This window comes from Protopterus annectens, chromosome 7.part1 (genome assembly GCF_019279795.1).
Source record: "Protopterus annectens isolate FY-2018-M chromosome 7.part1, PAN1.0, whole genome shotgun sequence".
NCBI lineage: Eukaryota > Metazoa > Chordata > Ceratodontiformes > Protopteridae > Protopterus > Protopterus annectens.
This window is the reverse complement of record NC_056740.1, coordinates 182,946,948-182,966,546: the sequence shown is the minus strand read 5'-3', so window position 1 is coordinate 182,966,546 and position 19,599 is coordinate 182,946,948. Positions and strand designations below refer to the sequence as shown.

At 43.2% G+C, this 19,599-nt stretch overlaps 1 protein-coding gene across 2 annotated transcripts in view; it reads left to right on the top strand.

The window, feature by feature from the left end:
* The window catches only part of LOC122807529 (protein B4), a 205,369-nt gene that overhangs the window by 146,164 nt on the left and 39,606 nt on the right, over positions 1–19,599 (top strand). The window contains exon 5 of one of the 2 annotated variants that reach the window (XM_044078449.1): positions 11,668–12,004. The exons of the other annotated variant lie outside the window; for it this stretch is intronic. Within the exon in view, the coding sequence (XP_043934384.1) occupies positions 11,668–11,931 (264 nt within the window). The 3' untranslated portion in view covers positions 11,932–12,004. Of the gene's footprint in view, positions 1–11,667; positions 12,005–19,599 lie in introns of those variants that run through there. 2 annotated transcript variants of the gene reach the window in all.

Genomic DNA, 19,599 nt, shown 5'->3' with positions numbered 1-19,599 from the left:
CCCAAGGAATTGTAAGTAGTCTATTCTAACCAGCCAAATTTCAAGAATCAGTGGAAGCAGGCTTGGGGGGGGGTGGGGGCTACTAGAACCAAGGACAATGATTTGCCTCTTCTCTCCCATCCTGGCAGTCATTAAGATACATCTTCGTCAGTCTGAAAATCACCCACTGTAGATTGCCACGTCATCTGAACCCCTGTTGGGGAATTCCTTCTCTTTTTCATGGGGGGAGTGGTCTCAGTCCTGCAAGCCAGATGTCCCAGTTTTGCTCCTATTTTATAGCAAATTTTGGCTTGGGGAGCATGTGCCCTTAAGTAAGATGGGTAAAGGATTTTTCTGGTGCCAAAGAAAACATGGTGACCAGTCAGACGTCATCTTTGTCTATTCCAAAATTCAGAATGTTAACCCTTCAAACCCTGTTGCTCATGACTCTCCTGCGAATTTACACCAGCATCAGACCTAAGATTATTCCAACTTTAAAAGGAATTCCAGCATTTAAGATTTTCTGGCTTACATTTATTAATCCATTGCAAATGTCTGGCTCCAGTAGTTGCTCACTGCAGGTATCAAGGCATTCACCTCTTAAGGACAAGTCTTGCTTTCCAGTTGTCAGGATTCCCTGACTTATGAAAAACTCCTGCTCAGTCTTGGGCTTCAACTGAACTTGCAAAAATTCTTGTCCCTTCCCAATTACTAGTTTGTTCTTTTCTAGCAGGCCTTTCAGATTCACTTTCCTATCGCCCAGTAATACTTCAGTGGGTTAAAACTGTCGCATCACAAGTGTTCCATTTTGAGTGGTGAAGAAAAGCTAGCACCTTATTGCCTATTGTCAATGACACTTTTCAGTGAGTGCTTTTGTGCTTTTTACACTTGTGTTGAGCTGCAACGAACTTGACCTGACTGCTTACTGCTGGATTTTATTTGGAAGATAGTCCCACCCTATCTAGGTAATGACTAGCTAGTGCCAGTTCTGTAATGAATGGGTATTGGAGCAAGGTTTGAGTGGCACCCAGAACAGGGGTCCCAGTATTGAGCCATACTTTGAGGTGCCTGTTACCGCAGTGTAAATTGTATTTAGCAGTTGGCTATTCACCTCACCCCTCACCCAGTGTATCTACTCTTAAGCCACTTGGTTTAACTGCCAGCATAGGGTAGAATGTTGAGTTTTGACCACATCCATATAAGCTGTGTGAACAGAATTGTCTTCACCCTGTGAGACCTTTTTGCTAATTTGACTAGACTGGCTTAGTATGATGCTGTTTTAAACCGTTTGTGGGCAGATGTGTTTAGTCTCTTTAAAATCTGATTTTAATGGATTTATCTTACTGGGCCTGTGGTAGGGCAAGCCTTTTGTGGTATAAGCAGTGCTGTGTGCCATGCTACTGGGTAGAATCTTGGCTAAGTGAGTTAAATAGGGATTTCATAAGGACGTACTTTTAAATGGGGATTTCATAAGGACGTACTTTACTTGGACATCAAAGTAACTCGCAGGACCCAGGGAAGTTTGTTTTAGATGGCACCTGTACTAATTCCTTTGATATTCGAGGTGTAAACGATTCAGGAATTTGTAGGATTAAGATGTTTGGAGGTAAAGTTGACACTAAATTTGTTTACTACCACTTTAATTTCAAAGTTGTTTCTAGTATGACTGGAGTAACTTCATGAAAGTAATAGTTAATGAGTGCTCTTGGCAGAACCTGTAATGTGCCTAGTCTTAATTTCATATGGAGTTGCATGTAAGAGGCATAGACCCATTGCTTCTACTATTGGAACTGTCTGGGTATCCTTCCACATTGCCTTCACTTCTGCCTGTAGATCCTGGTATTTTGACTTTATGCATGACATTGCTGGAAGTGACAATTTCAATGCAGTGCTGCTTTTCTTTGGATTACTATATCTGGTTTTCTTGCGTTTGTCTTGGTGTTGCTAAAGTGATCCCATGTGATATAAACATTCTTTAATGCTTTGGCTCACGTTTCCAGTCCTTGGCTGCTTCATTAGTGTAAGAACTGGAATTGAGATCTTTAAAAAAGGGAGGAGCAAAACTACATAGGGAAAGGGAATTGTGGGACCAATGCATACAATGGAAGAATGAACTGATATAACAAAGCTGTTATTGCAGAGAACTTGACACCTTTTGTAGCAAAATAAAGCAATTGGGTATTTAAATGCAAAGCTTTTAAATGTTTATAATGAAGGTAACTGATGCTGCATTTTAAGATTTGTAGATAAGTCAAAATTGTAAAGCACTAACACTTGCCATTTTCAAGCCCCCACGCCACAGAACTGCAGAAAGACTGGTGGCAACCCTATCAACTAGGTGCACTGATCATAAAAAGATCTTGGGCTTTTTGTAACCCCCTTCCAGAGGGGGATGCATATGTGGTACATGCAGTTTCGCAATTCCCATTTTGATTTTTGTAGAAAGGACATGGAAGTAGGAAGTAGATATACACTATCACAAATGTGCAATATGGGTGCATAGAATTAATTTGTCACTGTCACATTGGCTGTGTTGCATGTGCAATCTTGGTCAATGTCTCAGTATTTCTTTGTATTGCCAAGTGCATTTAATACTTGCCATTGTAGCCCAAGTTTGGGCTAAAAAGGGTCCTGCAACCAGTTCACTTTCCTGGTTACCAAAGTATAAATATAAGAGGGTGAACATGACTGTACATTTTTAATTTTGTATCCTGAGACTTCCCACTGAAGGCATTGGAAGGTGGCTTGTGTGTTCTAATCACATGTAAGTGTACAACAGAGATTAACTGCAGTGAAGTGAGTTTTCACACCTCAACATAAGAATGTGGGGGAAGGTCTGCCAATTCTTTTAGAACTACAAAAACATATTACAAGCCTGATATTTACCCACTTTTGGTGAAAGTAGCTAACAGCTATTTATAGCACAACAAGTTGTTGGACACTAGGTTAAGGAAACAGAAGCTCTGGTTCATGTGGTGTAGTTAGACTACTTCACAATCCTGCCGTTCTGTCTTAGTGGCATGAGCACCACTTGTCTAGCATGAGTAATATATAGAGGACTTTGTGTATTCTGAGGAGGAATGAAATCAAGAAAACATGTTACCAAGGTAGGCCCCATCCACCATTCTGAGGGAAACTCATTAAAACTGTAAACTCACTTGTGATTTTGAGGCATAAAATAGCTCCAAAAACACAATGAAACGAATGATCTGAAGTAATTTTATTTCATTTGGTCTTCAACCTGTGGGTGTCCTGATCTGACACGGCTGCATTTTCCAGCTACAGCTCTGAACTCCATGCTCCTCCCCTTACCCATAATGTCCCATGTCTCCCTCCTCCCTTCAGATCTAGTTTGCTGCCTGAGAGAAAGTGTGGTACAAGCTCTATTGCATTTTGCAGTATGTCTAACTTTTGATCTCTCTAGCTATCCCTTTCATTTCAAGCCTTTTCTGTACCTTCACAGGGTTATTCGTAGTTTTCTTGTAGGCTTTTCCATCTTCCTTCCCTCTTATGGTAGTGTTGCTTGAGCAGGCTAAGGAATGGCAAACTCCTCAAAGCCTGGGTTCAAGAGGCAGTGTGTGGGCATAAGCTTTCACCAGCAGATGGCCACACTGATTTGCTTGGTGGTTGCTCACCTCCAGTCCCCCTGTCCTATTTGCACTGGGTTTAATCCCAGAGCTCTTGAGGACAGGCGGGACAAACTTATTGTCAAGGACCTGTTGCCCTCCACTGCTGGTATGGATGTACTGCCTTCTCCTGTCAAGAGAGCTTACTTCTCATCTGAGGCCAGCCCCCCGCTACAGACTAAGCCTGTTTCACCTCGGCTCAGGTCCCCAAGGTTCTCCCCTGAGCCAGAGGTTCTCTAACTGGTGTACCCCTAGGCCCTCTCCCCACCAGCTCTTGTCCCACTTCAGCGGTGTCCTGCTCCACCCAGAGCCTTTCAAAAGCATGCTCCACCCAGAGCCTTTCAAAAGCAGATATGGACAAGATGATGCAGATATCTATCTGCACTCAATCCAGATGGGGGTCTTACCAGGGCCCTCTCCCACTGGAGCGGGTGCCTTCCAGCCAGTATTCAGACCTATTACTCCAATCTGACCCATGGTTTCATAGTTGAGGGGTTGGTGCCAATGGTACTGTGTACCTGGACGCCAGCCAGTGCCATGAGTGTTGGGTCTGACTAGATCTGATCCAAGCTCTGAGCTGTAGCCTCTGGGTAGGATCAGAGGGGGTGTTCTCTGCTCTGAGCTTGTTAGAGAAGCATCCCCCAGTGTTTCTGCTCCTAGAGGCTCTTGCTCCGACTCCCCAGTCAGAGCAGGGGTAGCGACTTCTGACAGTTCAGCCCAGGGAGGTCTGTTCCCTCTGCATTTGACGTGGAGAGGGTTTTGCAGGGTTGAGGCCAGACTATTTTGTCCTTGGAGTCGAGACACCCCTTGTCTTGATTGTAGGTCTGACCATCTTGCCCCCCTCAGGTATGGCCTGTAGTCATAATGCCTCAAGACCTCCAGCCTGGCTCTGCTTATGTCCGTTCTTGGAGCCCTTCAAGGAATCTTTCACCAGTGCCCCTTTTGATGGCTCTTCCCTCTTTGGGAAGACTGACTTTAGTCTAGAGCAAGGAGGATGGGAAGACACTGTTGGGGGCCTTCTCACTGCCTCAAAGGTACTTTTCTAGGAACCGGAGAGGCCAGATGTGGTTCTGCAAGTCTCTGGTGTTTTCCTGGGATGCTTGGGACTTGCAGTCCCCCAGAGGTGCAGAGGGGATATGACAAACACCGGCCTAGAGGCAGAGGGTCCTAGGAATTTCGGGTCCTGAAAACCTTTCTCTGAACCTGGGCAGCAACCCTGAAGGGTTGCCTGGCTGTCTTATCTCTGAATGCAGTTGGGGGTCATTTATTTGCTTCACCCACTAGCATGGGAGTCCATCACTACAGATCAGTGGGTGTTGAGAGTCCTATCCAGAGGATTTCATTCCATTCAAGGATCCACCCACGCAGCCGGAGGAAGCAGTAGTACAGGTAGACTCACTATTGAGTCATCCAGCTGGTCCCCCAAGACCAGTCCGGATCGAGGGTTTATTCCATGTTCTTTAGTGCCAAAAAAGACTGACTTCAGACCAATATTGGATCTGTCCCAGTTGAATCTGTCTGTGACTAAGACAAAATTCTGGATGGTCATGATTGAGTCTCTTCTGACTCATCTATAGGACAGACTGGATGTGATCTGTTTACCTCCAGGATGTGTACTATTGCATCAAGATCACAGGTGCTCCCAGTGGTTCCTTTGCTTCTGGCTGGGAGCCAATCATTACCAATTTTAAGCCCTCCCCTTCAGTCTCACCACAGCCTCCCTGGTGTTTTCCAAGGTAATGACCGTGGTAGTGGCTCACCTGAGGCTTCAGGGAATTCAGGTCTTTCTGTACCTAGATTGGTTCCTTACCACCCCCTCAGAGCATCTGTCAGGCCAGGAACTTCAGTTGTCCAATAAGTTGGGCATCATGATAAACATGAACAAGTCTGCCCACCAACCGGTCCAAATTGTAGACTTCATTGGGGCACAGCTGGATGCATTACAATCATGGGTTTCTCACTTCAGACAGGTTATGTAGCTTGAGGCTACACAGCTTACATATCCTACAGACTCAGTTACCAACAGCCGAAGTGGCAAGAGCTTTAGTTTCTATGGTGGTGCCGATAAATCTTCTTCCCATGGCCCACCTTCATATGAGGGTACTGCAGTGGACTCTAGCAGTACAGTGGTCGCTATTAGACATTCCCTTTATCCTTCCCAGTGAAAATTGCAAGTGTGTAGGGGCTCCCTTAGGTGGTGCATTCAGTCCCTGGATCTCAAGGGCCATCCCTTTCAAGCTTTACCCCAAACTGTGACCACAGATTCCTTCCTACATGGGTGGGGGGCATTTCTCAGTAAGGACAGTCCAAGACACGTGGTTCCCTTCAGAGACCTAGCTGCATATCAGTGCTCTAGAGATGAGCGGTTCTTGCGTTGCAGGCCCTCCATGCTCATCTTCCTCTGGGAATGATTGCGGTTCAGACTGACCACGTCATTGGTCTGGTATATCAACAAACGGGGGAACCAGATCTTGTCCCTTATGTCGAAAGGTCATGAGTGGGAATGGGTGATCACTCAAATGTTTTTTGGTGTTGACACATCCTGGGACAGTGTTTTAGTGGACAGGCTCAGCAGATCTATCCTGATGCCTTACGAGTGGTCTGAGTAGTGGAGCAGATCTTCCTAAAATGGGGTCATCCTTGCTGCAATCTTGGTCTCCCAATGTGAAATGCAGCAAGCTTTTTGCTCTGAACCCCCGTCTGGGGGAAGTCCCCAGAGATGCACCGATTCATGCTTGGTCTCCCAGGATTCTTTGCTTATTCCCCTGCAGAAAGCCAGAAGGCTGTGGAGCACTGTGATCCTCATAGCCCCATTCTGGCCTAGTCAGCAGAGTTTCCCTTACTCTGCTCTCGCCTAGTTCCACCATGGATCCAGTCCCCAGATCTGCTCACATCCTCAGATTCCTCATCCAGATCTGGACAGTCTGAAGCTCACTACTGCTCCGGTTCCCATGATTCTTAGGATTCCCGGTCTATCATCTCCCATTATATCCATTCTGATGGCAGCTCAAATCGTCCACCAGGAAAGCTTTTAGTAAACATTTTTCTGTTTGGGCCATTGAGGTCTTTGGACCCTTTCACTGCACCACTTTCAGCGGTCTTGAATTTCCTAGCTAGGATTTCATCAGGGTGCTAGTTCCTCTATAGTGAAAGTTCAGCTGGCCACAATTTCTAATTTTCATTTTGGGGTAGATGAGTCTTCGTTGGCTTCTGCTAAGGTGCCTTTCTTCTCTGACCTTGTGTTAAGAACCCCATTCCTCCATGGGACCTCACTTTGTTGTTGCAGGCATTGGTTTCTCCTCCCTTTGAGCCTGCGTTATTTGTGGATCTGCAATTTACCTGAAACTGCCTTCTTGGTTGCCACTACCTGAAACTGCCTTCTTGGTTGCCACTACCTGAAACTGCTTTCTTGGTTGCCATCACATCTGCTAGAAGGGTGTTGGAGCTTCAAGCTCTTTCTATCAAAACCCTTTAACATCTTTCACAAAGACAGTTGTGCTGCACACTAACCCATCCTTCCTTCCCAAGGTAGCTTTGGAAGTTGATATAAATCTGACTATTTACTGGTATTTTTTCCAAACTGCCAGAGCAAAGGGGAATAAAAATTACTTGGGTGTACATAGGCAGTTGAGGTTTTATCTGCATGGGACAAACTTTCTGCAAGTCTGATCAGCTTTTTGTTATATGCAAAGGCCTTTTTTTTTTTGGTAAACCTGTCTCAAAAGTGACTATTGCTCACTGGATTTCACAATGCATTAGCTGGGCTTCTCTTCCAGGAAAAGTGAAGGCTCATTCGACCTGATGTATGGCTAGGTCAGTGGCCTTGGTCTAGGGTCTCTTTGGATGACATTCGTTCAGCTGCTGCTTGGGCCCTAATCTCATACCTTTCTCTCAAACTGGATTTGGTCTCTAGGAGTAGAGCATCCTTTGTCTCAGTGCTAGAGTATCCTTCCATAAGGGCCTCCCAAGAGCTAAGTAGCTGGGGACTGTCCCACAGGTTGAAGACCAAATGAAGTAAACTACTTCAGATGAAGTTGTATACTCACCATAATGTTCCATCAGAGTAGTTCCACTTCACTTGTCTTCAACAGTTTCCCCCTCCTTCCCCATAACCTTACCTTTGGGATTTGACACGTCCTTTGTACCAGACCATTGTTGCTGGGATCTTGGCTCTGTCAGGGCTGAAGTTCCTTTGTGATGGTGTTGGAGGCTAAGGTGGTAGGTCTGGTAGGTCGGGTATAGGTTAGGCAGCAAACTATCTGAATGGAGACAGGGGCATGGAGCTTGGAGCCATAGCTGGAAAATGCGGCCATATCTGATCAGATATGGATCAGAGGACCCACTGGTTGAACTAATCAGATGGAACATTATGGTGAGAGTTCTAAGGTGGAGTTTTCCTTTAAAAAATTCAGGAATTATGATGCATCACAATATGTGAAATTGTGAAAATGAACTTCATGCAATTTGCTTTTATATATGTAAATTTGCTTGTCTTAAGCGATTAAATGTGTTTAAAAAAATATTGTAATGTTTGCAGAGTCCCCAGTTGTCTTGCCACATAATGCCTTTCAGTATACAGGCCCTCTGTTGGTGTCACCAAGATGTGACTTTCAGTTTTGCAACAATCTGCATTTCTCCTATGTGTTCAGTGTACTTAACCAGCATGTACATATTCTACTAACTACTTAACCAGCATGTACGTATTCTAACTATCCTGGGTCACCAAATTTGACCTTTAGAACTTGAAAGTTCATATGTCTTTAACCACTCCTGCATCAGATCCTGATTGACATTTCGTAAATATAACAATTTATCAAGCAAAGTTCATAATTTAGTAGCACTAAAAGCTTAGTTGGTAATATTGATACCATCTTGGAATCTACCAATCACTGCATGATTTAAGGATCTCTTCTTGTTACAGCACAACTTGTTGGTGGGTCACCAGTGTGGTTTCTTAAATTTGTCAATTTTGTATTTGACTCTAGTAGGGGAAGGGCAGGTTTAAGCACTTCTCTGTGGAGGACCAAAACTGTGTGGTGTCTGAATTTGGGTAGCTGAGTTTGATTCTACTGACTTGGAGACTTGCAGCCTTTCAAAAATCAAGTCCATGATTTTCTTCAGAGATTGAAACTAGAGAGGTGGTACATGGAGTGGCTTTAATAGGATAATGTTTTCAACTTGTTTACACATCCAAGAAACTCTGGGCATATCAAACTATGGAAGTGTATGCCTCCAGTTTGAGGCATAGTTAATATCTAAAGGTGTTTTCAGCAGTACTTGGGTTCATTTAGAAATCCTTGTGGTCATAGGGGCTATGGTGTCCTGTAGCAGGTTATCCCAGACATGGAAAGTCTGGCCTGAATGTATGGTGGGTGCAAAACGTTAACCAGCACCTCAAGCTGCTTAAAATTTTTTCTGTTCTGTGCATCTGAACAATTGCTTGTAAATCACTTGTCAGTCTTGGACCTTGCTTTCTTTACAGCTATGGTTTGCAGTATCTTGCATATGGTTGTAATGACTTGGTGCCTCTGCTGTAAATATGAAACTTGCGGACATGGTTTGAAATTGGCTTAGTCTTTTCTGGTAGCCTTAATGAGATTACTTGTTCACCTCATGCTTTTGTATTGGAACGGTTTAAAAATCTGCTCCTTACTTTGGTGCCACACACCTTGTTATAGTTTTCTTAATGACACTTGGGTGATTCTGTATAAACTGTTGCTCCAAAGTCAGTAATCTGAAATTCTTGAATCCTCCTCTAGATGTTAACTTCTGTCTTGTTTAAAATACCTTGTATAGTGGATCCTAATTGACATGCAGAACCTTGGCTGGTGATTGGACACTGCAATCAGAGGCTGGTGATTGGACACTGCAATCAGAGGCTGCAGCAGTTATCAAGAGTTTTCTGTTTTCACAAAACCAAGAACAAGCAATTAAAATTTATACCCATCACTTGTATCTACCATATTAGTGCATCACAGAACAGAATAATCTGCAGTAATATAGAAAGTCACAGTATGCCAGGAGTAAGCAGTGACTTGCCAGTAATTTAGAAAGTCACAAGAGCAAATTTCTGATGTGCACTCCTGACTCAAATCAGCAAAAAAGCAGGGTGTACTATAGTGTAATGTGCATGCCCCTCATGTGCATCTGATCTTTTATAGCTACAAGACTGGCAGCTGTAGTAATGTCATTGCACAATAACTTGTGTAATGCAGGATCTATTCACAGAATCATTAGATTTGTATATATGCCAGCAGTTCGTACTGTAATATAAAATAAAATGCTAGTTGTCTAGTTTCTCATATTTGCTAAAAATGAACCTTTAGCATATCGACATTAACCATAGTAACCATACTGTTCAGTCAGTATTAATCATTTGCCTTCCCTTACCTCCCTGCATCTAGAAATGTAGTGTGTGCTCCATCTGAATTTGCTGGCAGCCCAGGCTAATTTTTTTAATTTAACAAATTGCTGTTAATGCACACCATGAATTTTCACTAAAGCTTCTGGTATTTTGAGCAACTCCATATTGGTCTAAAATGGGTTACTTGGGTGTCTCCATTGTGCATTTCTGCCCGAATAGTAAGTGGTGTGCGGAATTTGAATCATGAATTTCTTCAGATTCTGTTTAATGCTCTTTCACCCTCTAGTTATGCCTACAAATTGGTGCTCACTGCATGGGTTTATTTTTTACTACAGCTTTAACGGGCCTGGTGTATAACTGTAAAGTATGACATGTTTCTTGTGAATAATTTCATGTGTCCAATTCCATGTATGAACTCTGGTGCTTCAATCTCCTTTCTCAGATCTGCTTAGGTCAGTGATCTGGTAGTAAGATTCCCACAGTTCACAAGAACCTGCAATCTTGCCAAACCAGTGATGCTACAGCAAGCATTAGAGCTGCCTTCCTGAGTAAGCTAAGTCCAAGCCCACATGGGTTGCAAAACTTGTGCTACCATGGCTGCAATCGCTCATCTCAACTTGAGCATGTACCTTAATTCCATACAACATGCAGAAATGTGGCACACTAGTGGGTTTTTCAGGCACAAATCATTCAGTTTCTAGTTGGATAAAATGCCAAAATTCCTAGATGCTGTTGCAGCCTGTTTCATGAATGTCTTTCTTTAGAGACTGCATAACATTTACATCTATGTAGAATCCATTAAGTTTAGATGCAGTAAGGTGTTCAATGTCTTAGATGTATTACACTGCCAGTCAGAAATGGATTGTGTATCCTTGGCTTCTTGCCTACCAGATAGAACATCGACAGTGTAGATTTCATACAATTTTTAGTCTGATCTTGATTGGGTGTGAGGCTTTAGACTTGTCACATTTGCAGCACCCCTTGTACTGTGGAGGTATTGTGGCCCAGGGAAGGTTTGTCTTGGGACATTACCCTGCCATTATCTGGCTGTTATAAGCCAGTGCAAACTTATTTTGATTGTGCAGCCAAGAAAGAGTAAGCTTCTGCCACAGGCAATATTGATGCACTTGTCTCCCCTAAGAGCGGCAGTGAACAGGTAGTTGACTGGTGTTTAATAGCTTTGACCAGTGACTTGCTGAATTTACAGCACAACACTGGAGGTACTAGACCTATTAGTCTGCTTAGTTGCAGTCCGATGTCTGCTACTTAGTAGAAGTGATAATTTTTGATTGAAAAATTTTCAATACAAGATTGAAGTCTACCTGACAGTCCTGCATCAGAAACTGAAGGTGTAGGAGCTCTTGTCAATGTGCTTTATATCTTGAGCAGCAAGATCTGTGTATAGCTATCTGAAATGATACTGTTCAGTCCATGTAGTCTTTGCAGTTCTCCTATACTTAATTTCTTGCCACTATTTTAGGTGGGATAAGCTTGGGTTGACTTTCTGGAAATGGTCAGTTTTGCAGGATGTCCACCTGGCCTTTATTGGCATTTAAGTTTAGTAGGTGTAAGCTTGAAGTTTGGCACGTTTGACCCCTTTAATGAGGATTTGTGTTGTATTTTGCAAAAGGACCAAGGAATTAATAGCTAGCTGTAAAGAATTCTAGCATACCTGATGTGTTTTTTGCTACTTTGTAGGCATCTGGAGACAAACCCAAGAAAGCCAAAGTTCCAGCAAAGAAAGTGGAGCGAAGTGATACTGGAAAATTGACAGTAAAAAAACCAAAAGCCAAAGCTGCAACAGGGAAGGCTTCCTCAAAAGCTAGTGGGATGAAACAAGATAACAAGGGAAAAGGGAAAGAAACTGCTCCTTCTCAGCCTGTCAAGGAAGAGAAGGCCACAGAACAAGTTGCCATTGAAAAAATCCCAGGCAAAGCCACTGCAAAACGTAGCAAAAAGTGAATACCAGAACTGCTTTTATTAGATTTTGTAAATATATGTAAATGCTATATTTTCAATAAAATTTACCTTTTAAGTGGACGTGTTGATTTATGCTTAAATGACTTCTGGCCCTTAATTTACAGGGGCACTCTGGATGGTAGCCAGCAAGAACATAGTAAGCAATTGGGGGGGGGGGTGTGCCGATATGTATATATCCTTAGAGGGGGGTAGGCAGGCTTGGCCTACATATCTGCCTTGGCCACTTGAAGCCTTTAGCAGAGTATTTGCTGTTGGCTGGCTATTGGGCAATTCTCCCTCAACCTTTACTTGCCTTAGTACGTAAATGTTTTCTCAAAGCACATGACTTTCTAGGTAATGGGCACATACCCCCCTCTTGTACAGGGATCCAAGGGGTGTTGCAGGGCTTTCATACAGGTCTTACTTGTGCAGTGTAACTGAGCTGGTTTTCAACATGACCAGCTGTTAACTATTGGTAGACTTGAACATTCAGCTTTTCCAGATTCCTCTCTCAGGCTGTAGACTGTCAGCATGTAAAATCAGGAGTTTGATCATCCATCTGCATATTACAAGTTGTCTTTCAAAGTTTGCACGTTCTGACAAGAGAATACAGCTTTCCCAAAATCCACACTTGAGATTAGGAAATTTTCATTATTTTTTTGACTTGGTTCAACTTAAAATTCACAATCCATTTTGAAAGCTGTTAATTTTGCTGTGCCTCCCTGTGATAACTGCCTCAAAGGTTGAAAAACACTAGGGAGATTGTCTCCCTTATTCCAGGGTCACAGCTATGAAGTAAACCGTACAGTTAATTCATTGGTATTAAACATCTCTACATTTCAGTACAGAACTTAACCACTTATTTTCAACAAATGCTTTAATGAGTAGTGGCTTCAAATTCAGCACTTGCTGTAGTAGGGCCTTGAAACAGGTTGTGGATTTCATTTTTTTCATTTCTCAAATTGCATTTGTTTTTTGTTCTCTAACTTCTTGGCTAAGGTCCAAAAAATCTTTTTCAGACAGTGAAGCACCTCAGTTAATTAGTGGGAGGGCTAAAACAGCATTCCACTTTTTGTGGAGGTATCTTTGAGTGCTTATTTGACACTTTCAACCTGCACAGCTGTTTTACTCAAACTTGGTGGCTTTTGTTTCCTGCCCCCACTGTTAGCTGGGAGGCACACCCCCCTCACTTGTTTCCTCTTTCCACTTGCCAAATTGTGATTTTCTTCCACTGCGTTTACTGTATCTTTAGTTTGCTCTTTGCAAGTGTTCAGTTGCACTTTTATTACTAGTTAGCCTGATAAAATTGTGACTTACTCTACGCCTTGGTTTTGATTTAAGCACTTGGGCTTCAAACTAGCTTTTCGTGAAGGTTGGGGGGGGGGGGGCGCTAGCAGGAGATGTCTCAAATTCTAAGTTTGGGATTGCTGGTTGAAAGTTTGTATGTTCTGTTTTGATTCTGGTTCAAGTGCTTTGGCTTCAGACCAATTATTTTATATTAAGGTTTTTGGTCTACATGCTTGTGGGAGGAAGGGTCAGCTTCCACCCTTCTGAGCAGTGAATTGCTGGTTGAAGGTTTATTGTGCTGGTTTTAAATGTCTTTATCCTGGTTTAATTTGTTTACCGGGCGAGTAACTATGCTCAAGGCCCATTTTTAGTGGATGCCTAGAGAGAAGTGCCCCACGACAAAAATTCTCAAGATAAATTGTTACAATGTAGTTACAAAAATTACAAGACCCAGAGTACACAGTTCTTGAAATAAGATGCTAGAAACAGTGCCAGTGTGAACATGATGCAATGAGTTTGTTATTGTAGAGTGATGCAGAATAGGGTGAGGTATGGTTAAGGGGTACTTGAGTAGGGAATTGTTTTGCTAGATTTTGAGGAGCCCAGTGTATGGGTGGACATGCTGAGTGTATTACTATAGAATCCTAGTTTGCTGGTAAGAGGTAAGCAAAGTAGTTTTACCCAGGAGAAGTAAGAGTAGAGCAATTTGTTTCTGAAGTGATCCAGGAGAAGTTTGAAATTTAGCGTGAGCTAAGAATGTTGGATTGTGTTCCAGGTTTTTGATCACTTATGAGTATAGTGACTCTTGGTGACTTGCAGTAGCAGTGGAGCTCTGCTACTGTATGATTGAACCAGGTTTTGGAGGCCTGGACAGTTTCTGGGTTGAGAGAATAGTGAGCAATGGTTAGTTGGCTTGTATACAGTAAGTGTGGGAGTTCAGTTAATCTTGCGTATGGCAGTGCAGTTGTGATCTGTTGGAGATTGAGCACTAGCCATTTTGCTGTAACAGGTCTGCAGTTTGGTTAATTCTGACTTTCTAGGATCAGATGGCTTGGTGGTAAATTGCTGTGGCTATGGTGTGCAGGGTCCTGAGTTCAAAAATTTCAAGGGCTGATTATTTTACTTGAGGCACTGCAAACTAAGGTCAGGTGGCAGTATGCCAGGGTAATCCTATGGCTAGGCTTGTAAAGACCCCAGTGCCATTAGCCTAGTACACACCTATGTAAGTATGGGTGAGGCATACAAGAGGGTGGAGAGGTGTTCTAACAATGGCTTGCCTGGTGGTATTGGTGAGGAATGGTTTGACTCTAGAGGCAACCACATTTAATGTGCATCTTTATGGTTGCAACCAAGTGTATTGAATATTAATAAGTTATCAGTTGTGACCCCTAGAAGTTGTGCTGATTGGGTAGTATTGGTATTGGGAGTAGATGGCAAATGGTTGACTTCCTTGGTTTGAGCTTTTTCGTAAAGATTATAAGCTTTGGTAATCAGTAAGGTAGCTATAGAACCAAGTTAGGGCAGGTTGGGGTAGATTTGGAGGCTAGTATAAGTAGTAGCTTTTAATGTGATGGTCTCAAGCATTTGACAAGTCTAGGAAGATAGCTGTGACCAGTGTTTCCAAGTTGGTTGCTATTGGTAAGACTGATTAATGCAGTTAGTCCTGTGTTTAGGTCGAAAAAAGTGTTGCACAAGCTCAATTAACTGGAGTTGCTGTCTTTGGTGTCCTTTGTCAGAGGTCCAGTGAGTCAAAGCCATCCAGAATCAATGACAAGACGTTAAGCTTATTTTGAGTTCGATCTGCACTTTTTCATCTGCATTTTACTGTTACTACATTAATTTGCCTTTTTGATTTTTACTTGTGCCTGCTTATTACTGCACTCGTTTTGCACCGAAATTGCTTAGCATAGACTAGATCCAGGCTTGCTGAATCTAGCCTGTTTTCATACAGTAACTCCAATCCAGACCTCTTTAAGAAGGGCTCACCTGCACCCTTGTGGCAGGGGTGTGGATATAGCCTTGTTAGCTGAAGATTGCTGCAGGAGGGATCTGATTTTTAGACTAGTTTGAAACTGATTAATTTCACCTGTATACAAGCTTGCATTTGCACATAGCTGAGCACTGTCGCAGGGGTCAACAGTGCTTTGTGTAGATGCAAATGTCTAAACTATTTTCTGTGGAGACCAGTCAGTGAAACCATCCCAGGTTCCCTACTCCTGTTGGGCAGCACAGCTGTGCACTTCTACACTGCAGGCAACTCAACTGAGCAGAATCACCCTAATTTTATCCCTGATTAGAAATAGTGCCCTTGTCAATCCCAGGGAGTTACCTGCTAGAGTGGACAGTTTGCCAGCCTGATTGACATGTGCATCCTGAGGCAATGTAGCAATTTCTCTTGGGTATACTGACTACCACTTGCTCCTAAAGCAAACACTGAGCCAACTATACCATGAAATGGTCCTCTCGTGTAGCAAGACCTCAAAACAGGTTGTCGGCACACCTCTTCACTCCACATATGCAAGGTACTTGCTAAGAACCTACCAAAAGACCTCAAAGCACAAACTGTTTACACATGCTGCTACATTAGTGGAATCCACCATTACATAATTTAAGACACTAAGCCCCTAAGGCAAAACACCTCAAAACCTAATGTTCTAGTCACAGGTGACTCAGTCCAACACGGATGTCCTCACTAGATTGGACAAGGTCTGTCAGCTACCTGTTAGGTGACAATCTGTCAAACCACATACTCTAGTCACTATTACCATTGTCATAGTAAATGTTTGACTTGATGCACTTTTCTGGACTGTATGAAGACATGACTGAGCTCTGTCCCAGGTAGTTATGTCCTTGGCCCTAAGCAGCATTCTGCCTTCACCGAGGATGATGCCACAATTCAGACAAAATGATTTCAATAATTGGCTTGGTTTCTGCTGCTACTCCAGTGGGATTCAGTATTTGATGGCCTGGGAAGACATGGTCGACAGATGATGCTGCTTTGCCAGAGATTGCCTTTACCTGTCTCCTCAGCTTTTGTATGCTGGTAAAGATGCTAGTCTCTCCCATAGTACTTTAGACTCCTAGCATTAAGTAGCATGAACTTGACAGTAAATTGCATTCCTTGGAAGCACTCCACCTTTGAAAATGCTGACATTTGTGCAGTCGGACTTGGTTTAAGGCTACAGAGTACCCCAGCCCTACAAGGCTACAATGCGTTTCACACGTTCATACCTCAAAATAAGCATGAAAGAACCAAAGGTGGAGTTATCCATCTTCATTAAATCTAAATACGTAGATACTGGTAACAGTGACTGAGCTACACCAGGTCCAAATGGCTATAGGCAAGATACCCTACCACATCTCTAGCTACAGATCCCCAGCCGTAAACCAGAAGAAGACTTGCTAGTCCCTTGGTATACAGACCAACAGCTTTGTCATGGAAGATTTCGGCTATCCTGCCATCAACTGGGCAATTTGCGCAACCATTGAGGTTCCTGGATTTTAATTCAAATGCTCTAGAACAGTTGGTCTGCACCTCCACAAGGGGCTCAAATGTCCTAGACCTAGTGCTCACCAACATGGGGGGGGGAGTCGCTGCATTACCCCACTGCCCTCCATACCATAAATCAGACCGGACATCACCACAGGAACAAAACATTTCTCCTAAGCAAGCTATAGCCTACTAAGTGATTGGTATACAGTTTCAAAGCCCTTACTAACACAGCTGGCTACCTTTTTATGCTGAATACACAAATGCCCTTTAATAGGCACTTAAATGTATTGACTGCTGTATCTGACAGGACTAAAGCCAGGTCCTGAAAAGCCATCCTGGTGGATGAAGTAAAGAAACTGACCTGCAAGATCAAGACAGAACTTGGCTCAGAGGAAGAATACCCTCCAAAGCTTGAACAAGCAAACTGGATATCTTGTACCTACTCTAAGGGTAGTGAAGGCTAAGCTACCATCCCTAGCTAAAGACAACCACATAGCATTCTTCAGCTATGTCCAAAATCTAAAAGACAATGCCCAGCTGTGTGCCACACCTAGTTGATAGTACCACTCAACTGAACCAGAGGGAATTGCTAGCCTAGCTGACAGATTTGGCAATAACTTCACTCACCTGTCCCTACCAGCCATACCACAAAACATTCCTGACACCAGTCCTCTACAGAGCATCTCCAAAGAACAGGTCATAAAGTGCTGTATGCCAAAAAGGCTGCCTCCATGGGACCAGATAACATCCTAGGTTGCATACTAAACCGAAAATCCTCCGTCACACTAAATACCTCAGCTCTCAGCCCCCTTCTCTAATATCTTCACAAACCAGCTCCACCTAGCTACCACAAAAGCGACATGGTCCAATATGCTGACAATTCTGATATGCTCTGCATCAGATATCCAACTTCTCAACAAAGCCCAAGAATCCTTCATATAGAAAATTGGCTAAATAAATCCCAACTGATTAACGCAAATGCAACTTGTGCTGTTCCACCCAATAAGACAAATTACCTCACCACCTCCATATTCTCTGCTAACAAGATCCACATCACCCCAGTCCCAGAGGCTAAACTGCTTGGTCTTGACACTCTACCAACTAAAATACAATAAACACAAATCCCCAACTGTCAAGTCCACAAAGCTAGGAACCCTCTATTGCAACACATTCTAGCCGAATCTAGAATTGCCATAGCTAGAATCCATCTTATGAACACTTTATGCATCCCCTGTGCTAAAACCAAAATAAAACAGACCTGAACAAGCACTCCACATAGTACAACAATCACCAGGTTCACAACCAATGCCAATCCCTACACTGGCTAGAATTTATTACATTACCACCAACTTAACCTAGCTCCCCAAACACTATACTATCCAGACAAAACCCCTGCCCTGACTGTCCTAAACTTCTGCAAGCCAAATAGGATCTAGTAGCAAAGCCCTGATAAGTTATCCCATGTAAAAACAGTTCTGGTACACCTCTATTCCCATATGAAGTTGCCAAAACATGGAATACCCTGCCTCCTGATCTCAGGCTACAATATTATACACCCACGTTCAAAAGCCTCCTTATGACACTCTGCAACCATTTTTGTAACTGCAAAGGACCTCCTTGAAGCTTCTACCCCTAGAGTAGGATGTTTCTGGTAAACTGATTCTCTCCTAGCTCGTGTATATATTGAATGTTGGTACAAACCCTACAAAAGTGGGATGATCGTATTTGTGCAACAGTTTGGTCTCTAACTTATCATTCACACTCTGTAACCTCCAAGTTCTAGCACGTATATTTACTCTTCATTCTGTAAACATATGGAGCTTTTCTCCCCAGGACTGCTGAAAACTTGCACTAGCTGTCCATCCGGCCTCTCCTGGTAAACAAATGACTTAGCTGAGCCACTTGGCACTCTTTAGCCTGAGCACTCTTTGTTCTGGCAGAGTGAACAGTAATCCCCTTGCAGAGAATCCAACCAACCCAGGAAGCTATTGAGACAAGCCTAACCAGCCTTATCTGAAGGCCATGGAAAGAATCCTCTACCTTATCAAATTACACAGGTGACCAAACTTGACTCTACCCATTTTTTGTCAAGGGTAGATTTTGCTTATTAAAGCTGGTGCAAAGCAGTACATACTGTATCTTGATTTAGCCAAGGCTTTTGATGCAAATCCCCCAATCGGGGATCCTTGGGGAAACTCTCCCAGCGGGGAATTAATCCATGTTACTAGATGGGTAGCCTACTGGCTCACCGGCAGAACACATGCTCAAAGGTTTGAGTCCACCACCAGTAGACCAGTTGCCTGAGTATCACAAGGATCTTTGCTCTGCCCTCTACTGTTTGTGGAATCCATTTGAGGTCTAGGCAAAAGTAGTCCAACTTGCCAAGTTTGCAGATGACTAAACTGGGTACAATCATGGAGTTCCCAACATTGCAGAAGGGGTTGACTCAGACAAGATTGGTGCCAAAAATCATGGACTAACTAAAAGCCTCATTCCCTTTGGCAAAGTAGCTGATTTATAGCGCCCCTCTAAGCTTAAACCCAGTGGTGTGAGACTTTAACACAGGTTTTGCAGTCTAACTTGGATCACCTTGTTTCCATAGTGGGAAGGAAAGCCTATGTTGTGCATCTTGTAAAGAAGGGCATTGGGCATCCTCCAAAACTAAGAGGCTACACCTATCAGACCACTAATAGAGTACAATGCTCCCTCCTGTCTCGCCTGCAGCAACTGGAGAGAAGAGGTTTCTAAGAATCCATTGCCTCCAAACATGAATTGCATGAAAAGATTGAAAGCCCTGTCACTATATGTATCCTGCAGACAGAGGCAACATGTGCCTGTCCTACATAGCAGCCGGACTCTGCCCTAATAGAAATGCTGCAGATCAAAGGGAC